At 42.6% G+C, this 21,047-nt stretch overlaps 1 protein-coding gene across 3 annotated transcripts in view; it reads left to right on the plus strand.

Annotated features, from left to right (window-relative positions):
* VPS53 (VPS53 subunit of GARP complex) overlaps window positions 1-5,378 on the plus strand; it is a 175,625-nt gene extending 170,247 nt beyond the window's left edge. For all 3 annotated transcript variants that reach the window (XM_037808182.1, XM_037808181.1, XM_037808183.1), the window contains 2 exons: window positions 1,682-1,786; window positions 2,305-5,378. In XM_037808182.1, the coding sequence (XP_037664110.1) occupies window positions 1,682-1,786; window positions 2,305-2,475 (276 nt within the window). In that variant the 3' untranslated portion in view covers window positions 2,476-5,378. The remainder of the gene's footprint in view (window positions 1-1,681; window positions 1,787-2,304) is intronic.
* The last annotated feature ends 15,669 nt before the right edge of the window (window positions 5,379-21,047 follow it).

Below are 21,047 nucleotides of genomic sequence, written 5' to 3' on the forward strand. Positions count from 1 at the left end.
ATTAATATTAAGATGTCAATACTGCCTGAGGTGAGTACACATTCAGTGCAGTCCCTATCAAAATTCCAACACTCTTGTTTGAAGAAATAGAAAAACTGACCCTCAAATTCATATGGGATTGCAAGGGGCCCCAGATAGCCAAAACAGTCAAGTACAAAGGTGGAGGATTCACACTTCTTGACTTCAAAACTTACTACAAAGCTACAATGTGAAATCTGGCATAAAGACAGACATATATGCTAATGGATAAAATTGAGAGACCAGAGATAAATCTACACATCTCTGGCCAGTTGATTTTCAACAAGGATACCAAGTCCATTCAATAAGAAAATAATAGTCTCTTCAACAGATGGTGCTGGGACAACTGGAAATCACATGCAAAAGAATGAGTGTGGATCCTTACCTCTCCCCATATACAAAAATTAATTAAAAATGGATCAATGACCAAAATATAAGTGCTAATACTGTAAAACTCTTAGAAGAAAACACAGGGGCATGTCTTTAGGACCTTGTAATAAGCAGTGGATTTTTAGATTTTATACCAAAAGCACAAGTAACAAAAGAAAAGATAGGCAACAATGAACTTCATCAAAATTAAAAACTTTTGTGCATCAAAAGACATTATCAAGAAAATGAAAAGACATCCTGCAGATGGGAGAAAATATTTGGAAACCACAGATCTGATAATGGTTTAATATCCAGAATATATAATGAACGTCTACAACTCAACAACAAAAAGACAACCCAATTAAAAAATGGGACAAAAATTTGAGATATTGCTTCATACGCACTAGGATGGCCATTATTTAAAAATCTGGAAAAAAAATGTTGGTAAAGATGTAGAGAAATAGGAACCCTTGTAAATTGTTAGTAGAAATGTAAAATGTTACAGCCACTGTGGAAAAGTTTGGCAGTTCCTCAGAAAGTTCCTGGGTATTTATCCCCCAAAAATTGAAAGTAGGGACTCGGACACATATTTTTACACCAGTGTTCATCGCAGTATTATTCACAGTAGCGTGACCCAAGTGACTATCAATGGATGAATGATTAAACATATGTAATGTGGTATACCCATGCAATGGAATATTATTCAGCCATAAAAAGAAGCGAATTGCTGGTACATGGTACAACGTAGATGAACCTTGAAGACATTATGTTGAGTGAAATAAGCCAGACACAAAAGGACAAGTATTATGTGATTTATCTTATATAAAATGCTTAGAATAAGCAAATTCAATAGAGACAATGCAGAATAATGGTTACCTTGGGTGGGGGAAGGGAGAATGGGGAGTTATTGCTAAATGAGTTTGGGTTTCGGATGATGAAAATAGTGTGGAAATGGATAGTGGTAAAAGTTACACAGTATTGTCAGTATACTTAATGTCAAATAATTGTCCACTCACAACGGTTAAAATGATTTTTATGTTGGGTTTCTTTTACCACTATTAAAAATAAAAACAAAACCACCCAGGCAGTATTTATGATTCAGCAAATTTAGGAAATACTCAATGTTAATATGAAATAGGATATCAGGACATTTCTGAGTTGGCAGTTGCTGGCTCCTCAGGGAAATCTTGCAGAATCCATTTTGTGGTCAGCTTGCAGTGGGGGAGAAATGCTCTCCACCTGCCAACCGCAAATTTTTCCTTGAGGGCCTTATCTTGTCTCTCTCCCTTGGCAGGTAGTGATGGCCCCTCATGAGCCATTGGTGGTGTTCGTTGACAACTACATCAAACTCCTTACAGACTGCAACACGGAAACCTTCCAGAAGATACTGGACATGAAGGTTAGCTTGGTATCTTCTTTTGTCCACATCTGTTCATCTTTTTCGGACTCCAGTTCTCAGCTGGGGTGGGATATGGTCTCCTAGGGAGCTTTCTCAAAGTGCATGTGCCTGGCCCACTCTGCAAACCTGCTTTTAAAAAGCCTTTGAGGCTGAGGGTCCTCGGCATGTGAGTTCATGGTTCTGAAAGCAGCTCCTCTGTCATTTGAGCGACGCGTGGCTTAGCAGGGCGGGGAGAGGGAGTGCGGAAAGCAGGAGGCCTACCCCACCCCACCTTTCCTACCTGTCTTCTCTCTCACCCGCTTCTTCCTCTCCTCTCCTGTCACCATTTTTTCTTCCTCTGCTTTTCTCCCAGCTGCTATCCCAGGCTGGTAACTCTCCTGAAGAAAGTATTAATCCTCAGCCTATAGTAATTCTGCTGTTTGCAAAGCCTCAGCTAAGGGCCTGTCCAGAAATTGTACTTTCTCTTCCCAGCCCTTCTGGGGCCAGACTTCAGGGTACTTCTCTCTCTTTGACCCCAGGGGCTGAAGAGGAGTGAGCAGAGCAGCATGCTGGAACTCTTCCGCCAGAGGCTCCCCACCCCGCCCTCGGGGGCAGAAGGCGCTGGCTCCCTGTCCCTGATGGCTCCTACGCCCGAACAGGAGTCATCTCGCATCCGGAAACTAGAGAAACTGATTAAAAAGAGACTGTAGGAGCACACAAAGGACACTCCCCCCACTGGCCAGTGACCCCCAGCATCCAGCTCCCCGGAAGCCCTCTGACCTCTCCTTTCCTCCCCATGACTCTCATAGACTGTCAGTCCCCACATTTTCTGGGACATTTGGGTTGTTAATGTATCTTTACCATGCCCTGTCTTCATTCGTGTCCTGCTTGGAGAATCCGGGTCAGGGCTAGGTTATAAAAAAGGTGATTGGGCGCATCGTTGATTCCTGAAACAGCCAGCAGTGGGTGAAAGGCCCCTGGTTCAGTTACCGACCCTGGGATGCCTTGACTGGCCGGATTGTCATCGATTTGTGATCCTCACCCCCGAAGTCATGCCCGCGGCCTGTGGCCCTGTTTCCTGCCGCGCACCTGTCCAGGCCACTTGGATGAGAAAGCCTGGTTCTCACCCCTTCCTCCGTCAGCTGCCTTTTGGGATTACCTTTGTGGCCAGAATCCTGGGAGTCTTCCTCCTCTCTCTCTGGGTTGGCTCCAGGGCCTGAGTTAATGAAGAGCAGATTCCACATGTAGGAAGGGAACCTTTCTACAGGAAGGGAATGGAAGCATGACTACCCTTCCATGTAAATCCCAGTCCCCTGGCACACATTTTGCTGCTGGTACTTTTCCTGGCGTGGCCAGGTTATCCCTGTGTTCTCCCCACTTCCCAGTAATTTCCAATTCCCTTTCTGTTTACTTCTAAGGAGCAATTCCTGGGTCTCACCCAGGAGGTTGTATGTGTCAGGCTTTGGAAGCCAGGTGTCCTGTCTGCCATAGGGCTCCTGACCTGGCTACGGAAGCAGACATGTCTGACCCGAAAGAAAGATTCTGCTTGGCACACTCACAGGGTGATGTAAAAAACATTATTTTCTCCATTTCTTTATTTCAACTCTGCTCCTGACTTCTGAGAGAGGGATTACCTGTCTGTAAAGGGAAACCAGAAACTTTTCCTGGAAGAAAAATGTCCTAGGCTCTCTCCTCACATGAAGGTGTAGGAAAGCCCAGGTGGCCTATACCTTCTGAGCCTCTCTCTACACCAATTCATTTTCAAATCCGTGATATTCTCTAGGGTCATCTAAAACAACAAGTACCAGGTGACACATTAATACTAATGAAAAAGTACCTGGGTCCACCTAAACCTTGGAAAGAGAATGTTGATCTCACCAGTCTGGGAACCGACCCACCCTGAACACACCCTGACCCTGGCTGCCCTTCCTGTCCTCCACTGGCTCTCAGTCCCGCAGACGAGACTTGCCCCATAGGACTGCTTCAGGCCTAGTACTGTTTCCTACATCAAGAGACCTAGCAGCCTGTTGGGTAGTGCTGCCCCTCCCTTGAAGCCAAGCCGGGGTTAACCATTACCATGACCACAAGGTAACCCCTACTGATGTCAGCATTTGTTCAGCAATTACATTTGCTGGCCAGGTGCAAGGGAGCACTAAGGAGGAAGGCGAGTCTCTTGACAGAAAAGCTGCATAACAGGCCTCAGGGTAAAGTCAGGGTAGCAACTAGGACTCAAAGGACATTTTCAGGACAGTGGAAAAGTTTCCTAAAAATCCATAAAACGTGCGACAGCCATACAATAGGAAATTTGAAGGTTTGAAAATTTGAGCAGAAAAATTATTTCTCCCCTTGTTTTGCCAGTAGAACCACTCTCCACCCTTCCCCTTCCCTCTCCTTCAGCTTCTCTTCCCAACTCAGTCCTGTAGTCCCGGCTTTGATCCAGGAACTCATTTCTTCATCAGCTTCCAGCCTGTTCTTGTTAGTCAATCTGTCTCATGCATTTAGGAAAAGATTGCTAAACAAGGAAAGTACAGGAGGGCAGAGGGATAGCACCTGGGGAGCGCAATAGATATCGTTTTGCAGGGATAGTCATCTGTGTTGTTCTGGTAGGCTATGCAACCAGCACTAACACAAGTTAACTTTCCCTTCCCTGCTCTTAAAAAAAAAAGGTGGTGGGCCGGTCTCCAAACTGCTAGGCAATCCAGTCGCCTGTCATCGGCCTGGGGGAGCCTGGAAAGCCAGTGGGCCTCGCATCTGGTTCTTGTCACTCTGGAGGTTTGCAGACCCACACTTCTCTCTCAAGGCATTCTTGACAGGTTGTCTTCTGGATGTGTCCATAACGGCACGAAGGTGCCAAGCCACTTTATCTTCCCCACTTGATGCTCACAGCCAGGGAAGTGGATTTCTTGATTTGTTACATTGTCAGTAATCTCCAAGGAGCTGACAGATGTCAGTAAGCGTTATGTTAAGTGTCTCGTTAATGGGGACTGAATACTGTGTGTATCCTGTGAAGAAAGAGCATGTTTCTCAACTGTGGGTCTGCATCAGTCACCTGGAGTCCTTTATAGAAGCACAGATGCCTGGAGATTCTGAATCACTAAGTCTGGAGTGGGGCCCAGCATGTATGTTCAGAAAGTTCCACAGGTGATGACAACGTTAAGGACCATTGCCATCGAGAGAAATTTGCTTTATTGAAGGGTTCCTCTAGCACATTTTCATAAATGTGTATTTTTCTGGTTCTCTAAACAAAGTGTAATTACTGTACAATTGAGCTGGTACCAACATGGTTGATAATTCTTTGATGACAGCTAGCAGCTTTAATGTTAGACTTGTGTTGAAGGTAGGGACCATGCCAAGAATTGGGCTATCCCCAATACCGACTAGGATTCTTCCTGTTTAGATGGCCAAGCTCAAAACAGAAGCTTTATTTATTATTGTTATTTCAAAGTAACATATAGAAAGGAGCACCCGTTGATAAACGCAGCAGCTAACAGCTCTGCGATTCAGCTAAATGTAGATACTGTACCCATTCCTTCCCGACTTTCTCTAGCCCCTTTAAAAAAGCAAAACTTTAAAGCCTCTTTATGTGCTTACAATAAATGTTGGTGACTTATAATTAACAAAGAATTCACTGCTGCTGTTATTATGGACTAACTTCCTGATGATTGGCACTGAAGGGTCCAGGCTGGAAGAAGTTCCATTTTGGGCCATAACAGAACAAAAGCCACGGTGGACAGAGAGTGTTGACCTGCTGTCGCCACTCCTCCCTCCCTCCCAGAACAAAGAACCAGGACCCAGGACTCTGCCCACCACTGAGAAAGGGTGCCTGCTTTCTCACATCTAGAGCGGCCTCCTCCGTGCAGAACAAACAGGGCTGAGGGCAGACATGCCAAAGACCAAGGTAGCAATTATGGAGCAGAGAGAGAGACTGAGGTCTGAGGGTGCGGCCTGATGTAGGGGGTGTTGCATGTCCTGAATTGTTATTGGACAAGGAAACCCCATCCCCTATTTAAAGAATGCTAGGAAAAAGGCCCAGAGTTCATGGCTGGAGCTGTCATTCCTCTACCTAGGATGAGACATCTCCAAAACAACCAGCTTGCTTGAAGGTGGAGGTTTTGCACTTCTTGCCTGCTCCAAGTCAGATAAAATAGTACTGCATTGGGCCATTTGAGCCATAGCCTTGGAAACATGGACACACAAAAAGCTGGCATATGCAAAGGATAACTTTGCATTTTATATATTAAAAACTTCCGGTCTCGTTCTAGTATTTCTCAAACTGGATAGTCTCTGGGGCCCTCAAAGTTCTACACCTTTGCAAGATGTAAATTTCCACAAGACAAAGTGATTGCTTTTTTGTGTAAATACCTTGTCATTTCCGCATCTGGAAGGGATTTCTTTGTGCATATTGGAACACAGAATACGACAATTGAAGCATTACTGGATGTCATTTGCTAGAATGTATTTTCTTATCGTTGACAGAAAACAGAATGGACTGTCGGGAAGAATCATTAGCAAGCCTTTGACCCTTGGGCTCCCCTCTGGTATCTGCCCTTCTCCCCAGTGAAAACGCACCTCTTCCCTGACAGTCCAGGAAACAATGTGCAGGAACAGAATGTGGTGTGCTGAGACGAGGTCCTAGCATGTCCAGCTGCGGTGGAAACCCTCTTTGTAAATGCGTATCAAGTGTTCTGCTTCTGATTTGGACCCCTTCTTGCACTCTGAATTTCTATTCTGTTGACTTTTCCACCCTTACCACTCCAATCCCACAAGCCTGCTCTCGGAGTGACTGCCAATTGGTTTCTCTCCTCCACACAGTGCCTTAATCCTGTATCCTTAATAACTGGGTGGGCATTTTTGCAGTGAAAACGCTTTGGGAAGTCTGGTGTTTCTTTTCAGCAGTGGAAAATCTGTGGCAGCACTTTCATTGGTTAGGCTCATTACCTAGTTTCCATTTCTTCCACCAGCTCCTCACTTTAATAAGGCAGCCAAATCAACCTGATGAAGAAAGGAACACTTCTGTGTAAATACCCTCCTAGAAGGGCAGTATAAAATAATTTTCCTACCAGGCTCTCTTCTCACCTACAAAACCAGGTGTGAGAGGTGACGGTAAGCAGTGGAAAATGAAGAATGTGCCCATTTGAAATGAAAGCAGCCTGGGATTGGATACTTCTGCAGCTGACCTGGCTTCCTGGTCTAGTTCTGGCACTTTCCCATTGGGCGAGTCATTTATCCTCCAAGCCTCAGTTTTCAAAATCTGTGAAAGGGGGTTATTTTTAATAGGTGTGTAAAGGTCACAGGAAATCACAAGTGTGCACATGCTCTGTAGGTATAAAGCAGTGTGAATGTGCAGTGTGTTCACTGCTACCACTCGCCAGACCAGAGCTAGTGGTAGTGGCTGGTCTGACTGAATAGTTGATGTGCAGCAACCAGGGGTCCACTTGCTCTTCCAGAGTTTAATTTAATAAAATGTGGCTAGGTAACAAAATATCCTACTGTTTGTGTGCATCCGCACACAAGCATCCAAATATCTCGTCTTTGCCTTTTTAGATCATGATAGTGAGATCCAACTTACTCAAGAATTTTAAAACACTCTCCATGTCTGATTTCTCCTTGCCCTGGCAGCTGCTATTTCCATAGCATTTTGAAATAAACCTACAGACACTGAGGAGAGAGCTTCCTTCCTGTTGGTGGTGTTGGCTGGGGGGATTGTTGTGCAAAATGTGGCAAGTTTCCTCTGAATGCAAATTAGAAGGATTGCCAAAGGCTTCCTTCCCAAAAAAATATCTTTAGGTATGGTGTCCACAGACCAGACTCTTCAGCTGACCACTCTTCCTGCACTCTGTAGTTTTTTGTCTGTTTTTTTTTTTTTTGGTGTGTGTGTGTGTGTGTGTGTGTGTGTGTGTGTGTAGTTTGGTTTGGTTTGGTTTGACACACAATGCCCAAAAAACTCTAAGCAAGATTATCTTGGGACAAGCAGTCCTAACTGGAAAGCCTGAGGTTCACAACTATTTTGATTACTTTACAGTTGCGTTTCATAGTTTAGACCTTTTCCAAGGCCAGCTGAATCCCTGCAACCAGCTGAAAACCACCTCTGACTCTTTCAATCCCCTTTGGAGATGTTGACCCAGAGAATGCTGTGCTCTACAGTGATTTTTAAAATAAAAGTAGTAAATGCTTTGTCCCCTAGAAATGGTTGTCACTTAATCTGAGGGTTCTGGTAGCTCAGTAATCAAATAGAATTTGCACAATTGTGCCTCCTTCTGACCTGGGTAATTTTCAAAAAGTGAAAAATTAGAAATAACTTCTCAACAAACATCCCTCTACTTCTGGGGCCAAAAAAAATAGGTATTTGCAAAGTGGGCTGCAACTTTCAGGGGTACCAGGTGAAATGGTGGAGAGAGCCTCTAGCTTCTTCCATTTGTTTGCTTTGTGGGATAGAATAGGAGGGTACTTCTCAGAGAGAAGGGAAATGTACCAGCTGCCGAAGAGACCACATTCCATAGGATTCTTCACAAAACAAAGTACTGTAACTGGCTGACTGGAACAGCCACTGAAAAGCTTTAGCAGGCAAGTGGAAAAAACATCAAATGCTGTATAAAGAAAACGTCAGTTCACACACAGAGACACTTGCACAACCTCACATCCGTGCCAAGTTGCACAGCTCGTAATGGATCCAGAGTGTCGGCTCTGTGGCTGCTGGTGCAGGTGGGAGCTGAAGTTCCCTAGTCCTGGCTGGTTGAGCTCTGGCCCTTGGCTGCTGAGCCCAGCCCACCATGTGACACACCTGAATGTCCTGGATCGTGTGTTTTATGTATAAGTTCCCAGAAAAAAAGGAGTAGGAAAGGGGTGGGAAGAAAAACGGAACTACTTACTGATTATTTACTGTGTCCCAGATACTTTATGATATACTCATCGAATCAGAATCCCTGTTAGGTAGGTGTGACTAGTTGCATTTTGTGGATGAGGACCTGGGGGCTCAGAGAGGGTGAACAGCATGCCCAAGGCTATATGGCTAGCAAGTAGCAGAGCCAGGATTTGACCCAAATCTGATTCCGACACAAATGCTCTTTGCACTATACCCATGGTTTTCAAATTTATGAGACCCCCTACTATAAAAACAGATGTTAAAAGAAAAGCTTTACATGCAATTTAGGATCTTACAGTTTTATTGAGCAATTCATGAATTCAGCAGACAGGAGAAGGGAGCTCCACTGAGAGAGTGGAAAGGGGAAACTTCTACAGGGTGAAAGCGGAAGCAAGCGAGGAAATGTTCTGATTGGCTGACATTAAATTTCCATTTTAAATGGTGGGGGTGGTGTGTCTTACAGAGCAGGGAGCAAATATACATTGACTAGTATGATATGTCCAATCTGGTGATCTCTCTCCTGGACCCAAACTGGTTTATCACCAGGTGTTGCTTATGTGCAGTTCTGTAGGGTACATTCCGTTGTTCCATTTTCTCAGAAAGCCCCTTTAGGTCAACTGTTTTTGTCTTCTATAAGATCTTTTCTCAGAAAGGGGTCCCTCCTGACCCCACCCAATATAGGCAGCACCAGAGCCTATCTGTTTTGCAAGACCACCAATGCTAAGCCATCCCCTTCAGCCTGGAGGCTGGTGTCCCCCACTTTGGTCACTTTTCCAATGATCTCTCTGGAAACTTGACTCCAGTCACCACCACTGATTTCTTTTTCTTAGGCAGATGAGTAGGCTTGGTCAGTTTGTTCCATTTTTCCTTTTTATTTTTTGTGTTTGTTTCCTTTTTTGATTGCAGTGAGGTTTGCTGAGTGGTTTTTCAATTACATTTAAGACCCTTAGAATAATAGGATTACTTAGTTGAATGGATTATGGGTAAAGCCCTCTCTCCAAGTCAGGGTGTTTATTTTTATTTTTAGTCTTGGTCCACTAGATATAGTCCCATTTCTATCCCATTTTCCTTTTGATTAGCTACCTTGAAAGCAACTATCTGTCATGAAGGTGACAAGGAATTTGAACAGAATCCTAAAACACAATTTGTACAAGAAATAAAAACATATAGACTGATAATCACAATTAAAATCATAAATCCAAAGTGTACGAGTTGTTTCCATATTCCATTAAACCAAGTACCTTGGTGAGGAAATATGCCTGCCCATTGAAATGCTTCAGCCTGACTGATAACATGAAACACCTTAACTTAGTCCTTTAAAATATTCACGTTATATATCACTGCCAGATAGTAACATAAAAGCAAAATTGTTCATGGGCAGTCAGGGTGTCTAGAGCCTTTTGCAAGACCACTGACGCTAAGCTGTCACCTTCAGCCTGGAGGCTGGTGTTAAAGCTCTGTTTCATAACCCTAGATATATTTATAACTGCTAGCTCCAGTTATATGTTCCTAGGGAAGGTATGATGGTGCACATGAAAGAGTGGAACCCTGTGTTATGGTGGGTCAAGGGATTGGGGGTATTAACCCTCTTTTGTCAGTTTGAGGTTCAATACAAAAGATCCTAAGTTAGCTATCTGACTGGCATTTGGGATAGATAATATATGCAAGATCACAGGAACCAGTCCAATTTAAGTAACAAAATTAAGCAGTTATCTGCAGTTTACAAAAGGTATGCAAAATAGCCCCTGAAAAGGGGCAGAATCTGACAATCCACAGGACTATGCCATAGTTTTCTATTGAAACACAAAATTTTTCTCCACAGTCATCTTCCTTTTGATCAAAGATAACCCCAAAAGATTATTCTTGATTGTGGTATAAGACCAGTTTCGTTAAATTTGGCTTGATGATTTACTTACATAGGTGCAGCAAGAATGGTGATTTGCTGTATCAGCCTTTTTAAGATTGCTTTGCGGGTAGTTTTCATAAGGACCTCCCATTGGACTTTTAAAAGCCTTTCAAGGCTGAGAAGCCAAGCTAGGAAATTAACACCAGATTTCACCTGCAGTACCTATCGATGTGGGGGAATTACTCTTTCTCGAGGTCCCCGAAGTATCATATGGTTCCTATGCTTGCTGGAAAGTAACCTTCACTGACCTGTATGGCTGGGAACCCTGGACCCAGGTACCAGACCAGTTTTTCAAAAAGGGTTTTGTAAGTATTGGCTCCATAGTCAACCTTAGTTCCTTAAATGTCTCTGGTCATGACTGATCAAAGAAGCATCATTGTCAAGCTAGACATTCCAGTCAAAACTTGGTTATATAACCAGTGTCTCTACTTATGTCCTGTTAACAAAGAGGATGGATTGAACCTGTGATAATAATGATATTGCCATAAAAATAACGATATTCACGTACTTTGATAGTTACCACTTTTCTGTATATATGTTATATTTCACAATTTAAAAATTTAAAAAAGAATAATGATATTCAATAAGAGTTTCCAAATTCTGGCAGGGAGAAAAAGAGTGTTTTCTGAATTATAGCTTAAGGGAAAAGAGTAAGGGATTCCTTGTCTCTAGGGAATGGAACATTTATAACATCGGAAGTATTCCAAACACAACTATAAAAATCTTTTATCAGTTCATTCAGTCTAATTCTTGTTCTGCTCGATCTTGTGTTAACAATCTCATGAACCCATTGGCTTCTTCACTGGAATTGTAGAGATCTTGACTCAGTTTAGTGGTGTGGTCTCAAAGTTATTTAAGTAATGTCCTTAGAAAGCCAGTGCTCCAGGGTACCTGGGATAGTCCTTTCCATGGGTCTCTGAGACAGTCCTTTCTGTTGAAGATGAAGCATTCTGGCCTGGAGCTGAATCCAAGTGTTTTAGAGATGCACCAGCATGAAAACTATCTGTAGATGACAAAAGACTTAAAACAGCCATGGTTAACTTCCTGCTGTTTTACAAAAGTGAATGATCTGATGAGAGTTCATAAACAATATTTTAAGAATAACTGAAATTCAGGACTAGGATATCTCATTGACAGTGAGGACATTGACAAATCTCTAGGAACTTTATACAATTTTGGAATTGTTTATATTAATAACATTTTACCCAGCCAAATTTAACCAACAGAAGATTAAAAATCCTTTTTAATTTGACGACACTTCTCATGCAACTCATAACATATCAAATAAACCTAACTAGTTTTAGCACCTCTCTTTTTACAAGGTGAAAGGACAGATTTTTGTGATTTTTCCAGGCCCTCTGGAATACCCCAAAGACAGTTTGAGATTAAGAAGACATCAAAAGTTATCAGGTTTCTCTCACACTGGTGACAACCTGGGGTCCTCAGGTCTTCCTTCCACTGCCACCAGGACTCAGTGCCGCCACTTGAAGGTGAGCCCATGGGACTTGGGCATGTTGTTCCACCCAGCAAGAGGCACCGAGAATATGTGATTGGGAGAGATAAGAGACCAGCAATATGTCATTGGGCCAGGACCGAAGAGACACATGGTATGCCAGTTTGGTTGTATTATGTCCCCGAAATGCCTTGTTCTTTGATGCAATCATGTGTGGGCAGACATATTAGAGTTGATTAGGATGGAACCTATTGATGAGTGTTTCCATGGAGATGTGACTCAATCAACTGTGTGCAAGGCCTTTGATTGGATAATTTCCATGGAGGTATTACCCCACCCATTCAGGGTGCGTCTTGATTAGGTCACTGGAGCCATATAAAAGAGCTGACAAACAGAAGGAACTCAGTGCGGCAGCCAAGAGAGACACTTTGAAGAAGGCACAGGAGCTGAGAGAGGAGCTGGAACACAACCTGGGATCAGCAGACACCAGCCACGTGCCTTCCCAGCTAAAGGAGATTTTCCGAACACCATTGGCCTTCCTTCAGTGACTATATACTTGTGTTGATGCCTTCATTTGGACATTTCCATGGTCTTCAGACTGTAAATTTGTAACCAAATAAATCCCCTTTATAAAAGCCAAAAAAAAAAAAAGTTATCAGGTTTGAACATTTTGTTAAACAGGATCATGGGTCACTGTGAAACAATATTTGGAACCCTATTTAACCAAAGAAACAGAAGATTTTAAAAGTAAGTAGGGGAGTTAACATGATTGTAAACAAAACAAAACAATAGTTCTTTCTAAATTGGGAAGACTTGTTCTCTAAAACAATAAAGGATGATAAGCTCACTATAAAGCGTAGGAGATTATTCTGATAAAATACAGAATCTTTGCCTTCCATGCAGATTATACAGCAGGTTCAGAAAAGCCATTTACAACCTCTTACTAAGAGCAGACCAATCATGGAAGAAACCTTTGTCATTTTAACAGAAAACCAAATTCTAGTTTTGCATGAAGATCTGATAAGAAAACTCTTAAAAGATCTTATAGCCCTATCAATTCTTAGCCAACTTTGACCATGACAAATGAAATTCCTTTTCTGCAAACCTACAACTTCCCATTCTTACAGGTTTTGTCCTACACATTCCTGTTTCTCATTCTGCAACAACCAGTCATTTTACTTGAGGACAAAACTACTCTTTTTCTCTTTAACAAAAACATATCTTGCATACCTGACATATTTAAAATACCAAAAAGATCTTGGAAACTGTCTTCAAGCCAACATCCTACAAAACACAATTACTCTTGAAACAAAGTTTGTGGAATAATAACTCAATTTAGTTAAACACAAATTTGCATTTCTCATCATCTTAAAGATCTAGTAGATATAATGCTAGCTTATTTGATCAATAAAGCTGTATACATTTAGGAAGAACATACCCAAGTAGAATAAAATTTCATGCTTGTATTGTACTTAACATTGACAACTCAGAAGACATAGCTGTTTCTATTTAACAATTTTAAGCCAGTCCCATTTGTCAAGGTTTGACTGATTTATGTGAACTTGACTTTTTTTGTTTTTTAAACACCTGGGTTTAGTTCTATGAATATTCTTTTTTCACTGGAAATATTAGAAGTTTGGTTTCCTCAATTTCTGGGATTTTAGGAGTATTAATTTATATATAAGCATTGATTTATCTTTAAGTTAATTTGAATAGAGTTCTTCTAAGGAGTTTTATAAGTTAATTTGGTAATAACCCTCAGAGGTAGACAGACAGAAATAGACAACTTATAGCTAAAATTTTAAATTTTTTGGCCCTGAGCCAGACTTAAAAACACAAAAACTAAGAAAACAAATCTCATGAGCATTTAATTTCTCATTTGCCTTTTGTAAAGAAACCTTTAATGAAGCTGTTTTAGAGTCTTGCAATTTCTTAGTAACTCTGAGTACCAGTTAAAATAGGCATTCCATTTGACCTGTTTAATTCAGGAGCCCTTTTTCTCAAGTGCACCTCTGAGATAAATTAAGTTTGTCTAATTGGAACATTCCCCGTAATGGCTGTTACAACTCTAGGCTGTCTTTGGTGAGGCTTTCGGTTTTGTTAGGCACAGCTTCTGGCTCCGTAATTTTTTTTGTTTTGTTAGGTTTTATTGAGGTATAATTTATATACAGTAAAATTTACCCTTTTTAGCATACAATTTTATGAATTTTGATAAACTTATCCAGTTGTATAACCATGCCTCAATTAAGATACAGAGTATTTCCATGCTCCGAAAAGTTGCTGTTTGCACCTTAGTCAGTCCCTTCTCCCCACTCCAGTCCCTGGCCACACCCATTTGATTTTGTCCTAAGTTAGAGTTGCCCTTTCTGAGATTTGCTTTCAGAACTGACAAGTCAGTTCTGTTGTCTTTTCTGCTAAATGTTGTGTTCTTTAATTCTTTTTTTTTAAATTTTATTTTGAAATAAACTCAAAGTTACAGGAACAGTTGCAAAAACAATACAAACCCCATACACAGAACTCCAGCATACCCTGACCCGCCTCCCCCAATACCCCGATCCACCAACTTTAACATCCTGTCACACCACCATTTCTTTCTTTCTCTCCCTCCCTATCATCCATCATCTATTGCTCTGTCTTCTGAACATATGAGAGCAAGCTGCACACATCCTTGAACAAACAGTATAATGCACATATACATTTCCCATGAACAAGAACATTCTTTTATGCAATCCCATTAAGCGCAGCAGAGAAGTTCAAGAAATTCAACATTGATACAAAGCTTACATTCTATATTTCCTTTTTTGTTTCTCATGTCCCAGCTGTGTCCTTTTGAGCCTCCTCTCCTCCATCCTCAGATCCCATCCAGGATCATCCTTGGCATTTAATTGTCATTATCTATTTAGACTGTCTTGTTTTTTTTTTCAATTGTGGACACATATATACAGCCTAAATCTTCCCATGCCACCCCCTCCCTCCCTAGCATTCCGTTAGTGGGATTAATCACATTTAGAATGTTGCAATGCCATCACCTTCCCACCTTCCATTACTAGAAATTTCTCTTCACCCCAAACAGAAACCCTACACTCATTTCTTAACTCCCCATTCCCCCTTCCCCCACTTCTCGTAACCCATACTCTACTTTTCATCTCTATGGTCATATTCTCTGATACTTTCTTTGTGTTTACCGTGGAGCTTAAATTTAACATCTTAAATCTATAACAATCTTGTTTTTCTTTGATACCAACTTAACTTCAATAGGACACATAAACTATGTTCCTATACTCCTCCATTCCCCCACTTTTATGTAGTTCTTGTCAAAAATTACATATTTTACATTGAGTCCAAAACTGCTGATTTATCATTACAGTTTATGTATTTTAGATCCTGTAGGAAGTAAATAGTGGAGTTACAAATCAAAAATACAGTAGTATTGGTATTTATATTTACCATGTGATCTTTACTGGAAATCTTTATTTCTTCATGTGTTTTCAGTTAATTGTTTAGTGTCCCTTCCTTTCAGCCTGCACAATTCCCTTTAGCATTTCTTATAGGACTGATCTACTGGTGTTGAAGTCCCTCAGCTTTTGATTATCCAGGAATGTTTTCAACTCCCCCTCATTTTTAACCTCTAGGTGTTTGTGAATTTTCTAAGTCTCTGATGGTTATTCACTTCTATTTGTATTCCATTGTGGTCAGAGAATGTGCTTTGAATAAATTCAATTTTTTTTTAATTTATTGAGGCTTGTTTTATGTCCCAGCATATGGTCTATTCTGGAGAAAGATCTGTGATCACTAGAGAAGAATGTGTGTCCTGGTTTTGGGGGATGTAATGTTCTATATATGTCTGTTAAATTTCTCTATCTCTTTCTCTCCTTTCTTTGTTTCTCTGTTGGTAGTGCTCCCTTTAGTATCTGAAGTAGGGCAGGTCTTTTATTAGCAAAATCTCTCAGCATTTGTTTGTCTGTGAAAAATTTAAGCTCCCCCTCAAATTTGAAGGAGAGTTTTGTTGGATAAAGTATTCTTGGTTGGAAATTTTTCTGTCTCAGAATTTTAAATATGTCATGCCACTGCCTTCACGCCTCCATGGTAGCCACTGAGTAGTCACTACTTAGTCTTATGTTGTTTCCTTTGTATGTGGTGAATTGCTTTTCTCTTGCTGCTTTCAGAACTTGCTCCTTCTCTTCTGTATTTGACAGTCTGGTCAGAATATGTCTTGGAGTGGGTTTATTTGGATTTATTCTATTTGGAGTTCACTGGGCATTTATGCTTTGTGTATTTAAATTGTGTAGGAGATTTGGGAAGTTTTCCCCAACAATTTCTTTGAATACTCTTTCTAGACCTTTACCCTTCTCTTCCCCTTCTGGGACACCAATAAGTCTTAAATTTGGACATTTTATTTTATCTATCATATCCCTGAGATCCATTTTGATTTTTTCAATTTTTTTCCCCATTCTTTCTTTTGTTCTTTCATTTTCCATTCCGTGGTCCTCAAGGATACTTAGTCGTTGTTCAGCTTCCTTTAGTCTTGTACTATGAGTATCCAGAATCTTTTTAATTTGGTCAACAGTTTCTTTTATTTCCATAAGATCGTCTATTTTTTTATTTACTCTTGCAAGTTCTTCTTTATGCTCTTCTAGGGTCTTCTTCATGTCCTTTATATCCTGTGCCATGCTCTTGTTGTTTTTCTTTAGTTCTTTGATTAATTGCTCCAGGTACTGTGTCTCCTCTGATCTTTTGATTTGGGTGTTTGGGTTTGGGTTCTCCATATCATCTGGTTTTATCATATGCTTTAAAATTTTCTGTTGTTTTTGGCCTCTTGGCATTTGCTATACTTGATAAGGTTCTTTCAGAATATGAAAAACACCAATCTCTAATTTGTCAGATCTACAGATTGGTGGCGTACACTTTCTCTAACTAACCAGCAGATGGTGTCTGCAAGTCACCTATTGCCCTCAAGTCAGTTCTCCCCAACTTTGTCTTTGTGGTGTGTGGGGATCTGATTCTTGTGGGGTTCAATTGGTGCACCAAGTTTGGGTTTGTTGTTGGTGCCGTCAGCCCTGAATGAGGGGTGTGTGTCTGAGTGGTTAGGGAGGCAGGGCAGCTTTAATAATCAAACCTCCTAGGTATTCCCAGAGATTTAAGGCTGTTCCAAGAGTCTAAGCCTTTATTTCAGTCTTGCCACTGATTGTCTCTGCCACTGACCCACAAGTCCTTGGTATTAGCGTAGGGTCCCTGGGATTTCCGAGCAGGTCCCCCTTCTCAGCCGTGCTCTTCCAGGACCTCTGCTGAGGGGAGGCTGTGCCACATCACAAGTGTGCACTGGCCCTCCAGGGGAGCCCAGGGCCGCTGGGCTGTGCAGGGGCATTCCCAGCCTGCTGTAAAGATGGCTGAATGGGGCGTGTTAATTTCCCCCTTTGCGCCCAGCTCTGCCTTTCCAGCTCTGGGACAATTAACTGTGGGTGCACTAAAGGCCACTGTCCATGGCCGATATTGTGGCGTGTGCACGGTGCTGCAGGAAACACTCCCTGTCACACTGGAACCCTTGGCGTGGCTCTGGGCTATGGCTCCAGCCCCAGGCAGGAGCATCCCCAGCCCTCCGGGAAGATGGCTGCAAGGGGCGCAGTTTCTTTCTCCTTTTTGCTCCCCTCTGCCCTCCTGGCTCCTAGACAATTAGCAGCAAGTGTGGGAAGGGCTATCTTCCATGGCAGACACTGAAGCGTTGGCACAGCCCACTCCTGCCATGCTTCATTACGCGATTCTCGCCGCTGTATCCGCAGCCACTCCCAGGATCTTTTTATTTTTTAAAGAACTATCTGTCTCCAAATGCCAACCCACGACTTCCCCACACCACAGCACGGCTGCTCGACCTTCAGCCAGCTGACTCACTCGTTTCAGAATGCAGACTCCTGGTTTCACCAAATGCGTGGTCCCTGTGGATTTAGCAGACCTTGTCCGGCTGGTGCATCGCTGGAACTGATGTTCTGGGTCACTTTCTGGCTTTTATCTAGTATTTTTCACAGAGGTGTTTTTTTGCCCTGTCTCACCTAGCCGCCATCTTGGGTTCTCCCCTTTAATTCTTAAAACAACTTGACTGGTTTTTTTCCTGTTTTTTTTTTTTAAATTAAATTCAGTTTTATTAAAATATATTCAATATAGCTGTACACCATACAATCATCCATGGTGTACAATCAGTTCTTCACAGCACCATCATATAGTTATGCATTCATTACCCCAATCTATTTTTGAACATTATCCTTACATCAGAATCAGAATAAGAATAAAAAATAAAAGTAAAAAAGAACACCCAAATCATCCCCCCATCCCACCCTATTTTTCATTTAGTTTTTGTCCCCATTTTTCTACTCATCCATCCATATACTAGATAAAGGGAGTGTGATCCACAAGGTTTTCGCAATCACACTGTCACCCCTTGTAATCTACATTGTTATACAATTGTCTTCAGGAGTCCAGACTACTGGGTTGGAGTTTGATAGTTTCAGGTATTTACTTCTAGCTATTCCAATACATTAAAACCTAAGAGGTTTTATCTATATAGTGCATAAGAATGTCCACCAGAGTGACCTCTTGACTCTATTTGAAATCTCTCAGCCACCGAAGCTTTGTTTTGTTTCATTTCACATCCCCCTTTTCATCAAGAAGATGTTCTCAATCCCACAATGCTGGGTCCAGATTCATCCCCGGGAGTCATATCCTGCATTGCCAGGGAGATTTACACCCCTGGGAGTTAGGTCGCATGTAGCGGGGAGGGCAGTGAGTTCACCTGCCGAGTTGGCTTAGCTAGAGAGAGAGGGCCACATCTGAGCAACAAAGATGTACTCAGGGGGAGACTCTTAGGCACAGTTATAAGCAGGTTTAGCCTCTCCTTTGCAGTAACACCAGCTCCATAATTTTTGAACATGTAATATGCTGGGATGCCAGAGGGTGAAGAATCAAAGATTTTAGAGTTTGAGGATCCCATCTTTATCTTGCCACTTCATACCTTGTGCATAGAACAAAGAAACCAGCAGTACCTTAAATGAAACTTCAGTAGGGATTTGCGCTCAAAATTGGAGCCTTCTGGTCAAAAAGAGTGACCCGCTAACCTTTGGAGTAAAAACTAGTGAGATCAGAGAGTTTGAACCCAAAGAGAGTAGCACTTGGGTCTGACAGGGGCTCTCCCATGACCCTTGGGGACAGTGGGGAGACTAGAGAACTTGAAGGGCTCAGCAGGCACCCCTACCTGTCTTGTCAGCAGTTACCCTTGGATCCCAACCTTGTTGCCAAAACCATTAAAAAAAAAAACACAACTTTTCATGCAACTTAGGATCTCACAGCTTTACTGAGCAATTCATGAATTGGGCGGCGTCCCCTTCAGAAGGTAGAAGGGTGCTGCTCCACCGAGAGAGTGGAAAGGGGAACTTCTAGAAGCAAACACTGAACATGCTGCTGCACATTGTTTTTCTGACTTCAGAGAGGTGGAGGAGGTTTGGCAGTGCCACCTTCACACAGGAAAGAGCAGAGTTCCATTTGAAGTTAACCACCCCTTCAACAGCAGCACCTCAACTGTCACCCCAATTCTCCTGCAGCCTTTGAAAAGAACATCAGAATACTCTACCAAGCAACCCCTCAAGGTGCCAGGCAGTTGTATTCTAAGAAGAAAAAAAAATGTGTGTGGGATGGGGACAGGGGACATGGGCAACATTTGGAAGGATGCCAGTCCTTCGTTAGCAATCCCCACAGGCCTCAAATATAGCTGTGGCCTTGGGTGTCTTTTTATGCGGTGCTGCCCAACACTTCAGGACTCGAAACACATAGAAATGATAAAATTTGGACACCCATTGCCTCCGAGCCCCACAGTCACACAGGAGGCTGCTGAGGAAGGAGGCAGAGGGCCTGCAGACTGCGGCTGCTGCACTTCTCCCCCCACTCCCAGGACCTGGGCATGTGCTGTGCGCCAGCAGCAGTGGCCCCAGCTCATCAGGGTTGTGTGGTGTGTTTCTCTATTTGTGTTGGTACTTTGGTCAAATGCCCTCATTTTCAGATGGGAAACTGAGGCCCTGAGTGTTTCAACCACTTGCTATCACCCCACTATGAAAGAGGATGGGCAAAATCTAAGCCACACTTGTACCTCTTGCTTTCAAATCACCTGTACCACTTTCCCTCGGTCCCTCTTTCCCTGAGCCCTTCATCCCCTCCCAGCTCCTCTGAGCTTCTGTCCTCTTCCTCTCTGGCTGCAGAAGTCAACAGAAGCTTCCACACATCCCCTGACCCTGCTGCCCTCTCTAGCCACGGTGCAACTTCTCCTCTTTTTGTTACCCTTTCAAACAAGAGGCCTACAGCCACCACCGCCAGCCCCTCTTACGCATTTCAGCTGCCATCTTAACCCCCTTCCTGAATCTTCTCTTGAAGGTCATTGATGGTCTTCGTGGCACATGCTCGCTTTCTTTGCACGCTCACGTATTTGGTAATTCCTACCTTCTCCCTGGGAATTCCCCTCCCTCACTCCTTTGGGGCCAATACTTCTTGGCTCCTTCATTGACTCTTCCGTCCTTCAGAACCTTAACTGTGGTCAAGCCCCACGGTCTGAGGCCTCTGTCGTTTTCACTCCAGACCTCTTCAAGGAGCTTATCTCCCATCACTGGTTCAAACACCAGCTGTGCCTCCTGAGGTTCCCGACCTCCCCTCACTGACCCCAGTCCACCTCTGTATCCCACCATTGTCTCCTAAGTAACATCTCGAGGTAAACTCAGCTCCCTTCCTGGAAGTTCCCATCTCTAAGTGGCACCACCTACCTCTCTTAGTTCCTCAGGCTCCAAACCTTAGGGTCAGTCATCCTTGATTCCTCGGTTTGACAGCCAATAGGACTAGTTTATCATAAAAGTGTTTCTTAATTATTAATGATTGCACAAACAACAGTCACAGAAATCAAAAGAAAATCTAACTTGCCCCCAAAATCACATTTCTTGGTCCCAGAAAGACACGGCAGGTGGGGTGTCAGCACGTGGACGCCCTGCTCCATGGTCTCCAGCTGGGCCCGAGGCATTTCTTTCCTCTGAGGGTT

This window comes from Choloepus didactylus, chromosome 18, assembly GCF_015220235.1.
Source record: "Choloepus didactylus isolate mChoDid1 chromosome 18, mChoDid1.pri, whole genome shotgun sequence".
In the NCBI taxonomy this organism is placed as follows: Eukaryota; Metazoa; Chordata; class Mammalia; order Pilosa; family Megalonychidae; genus Choloepus; species Choloepus didactylus.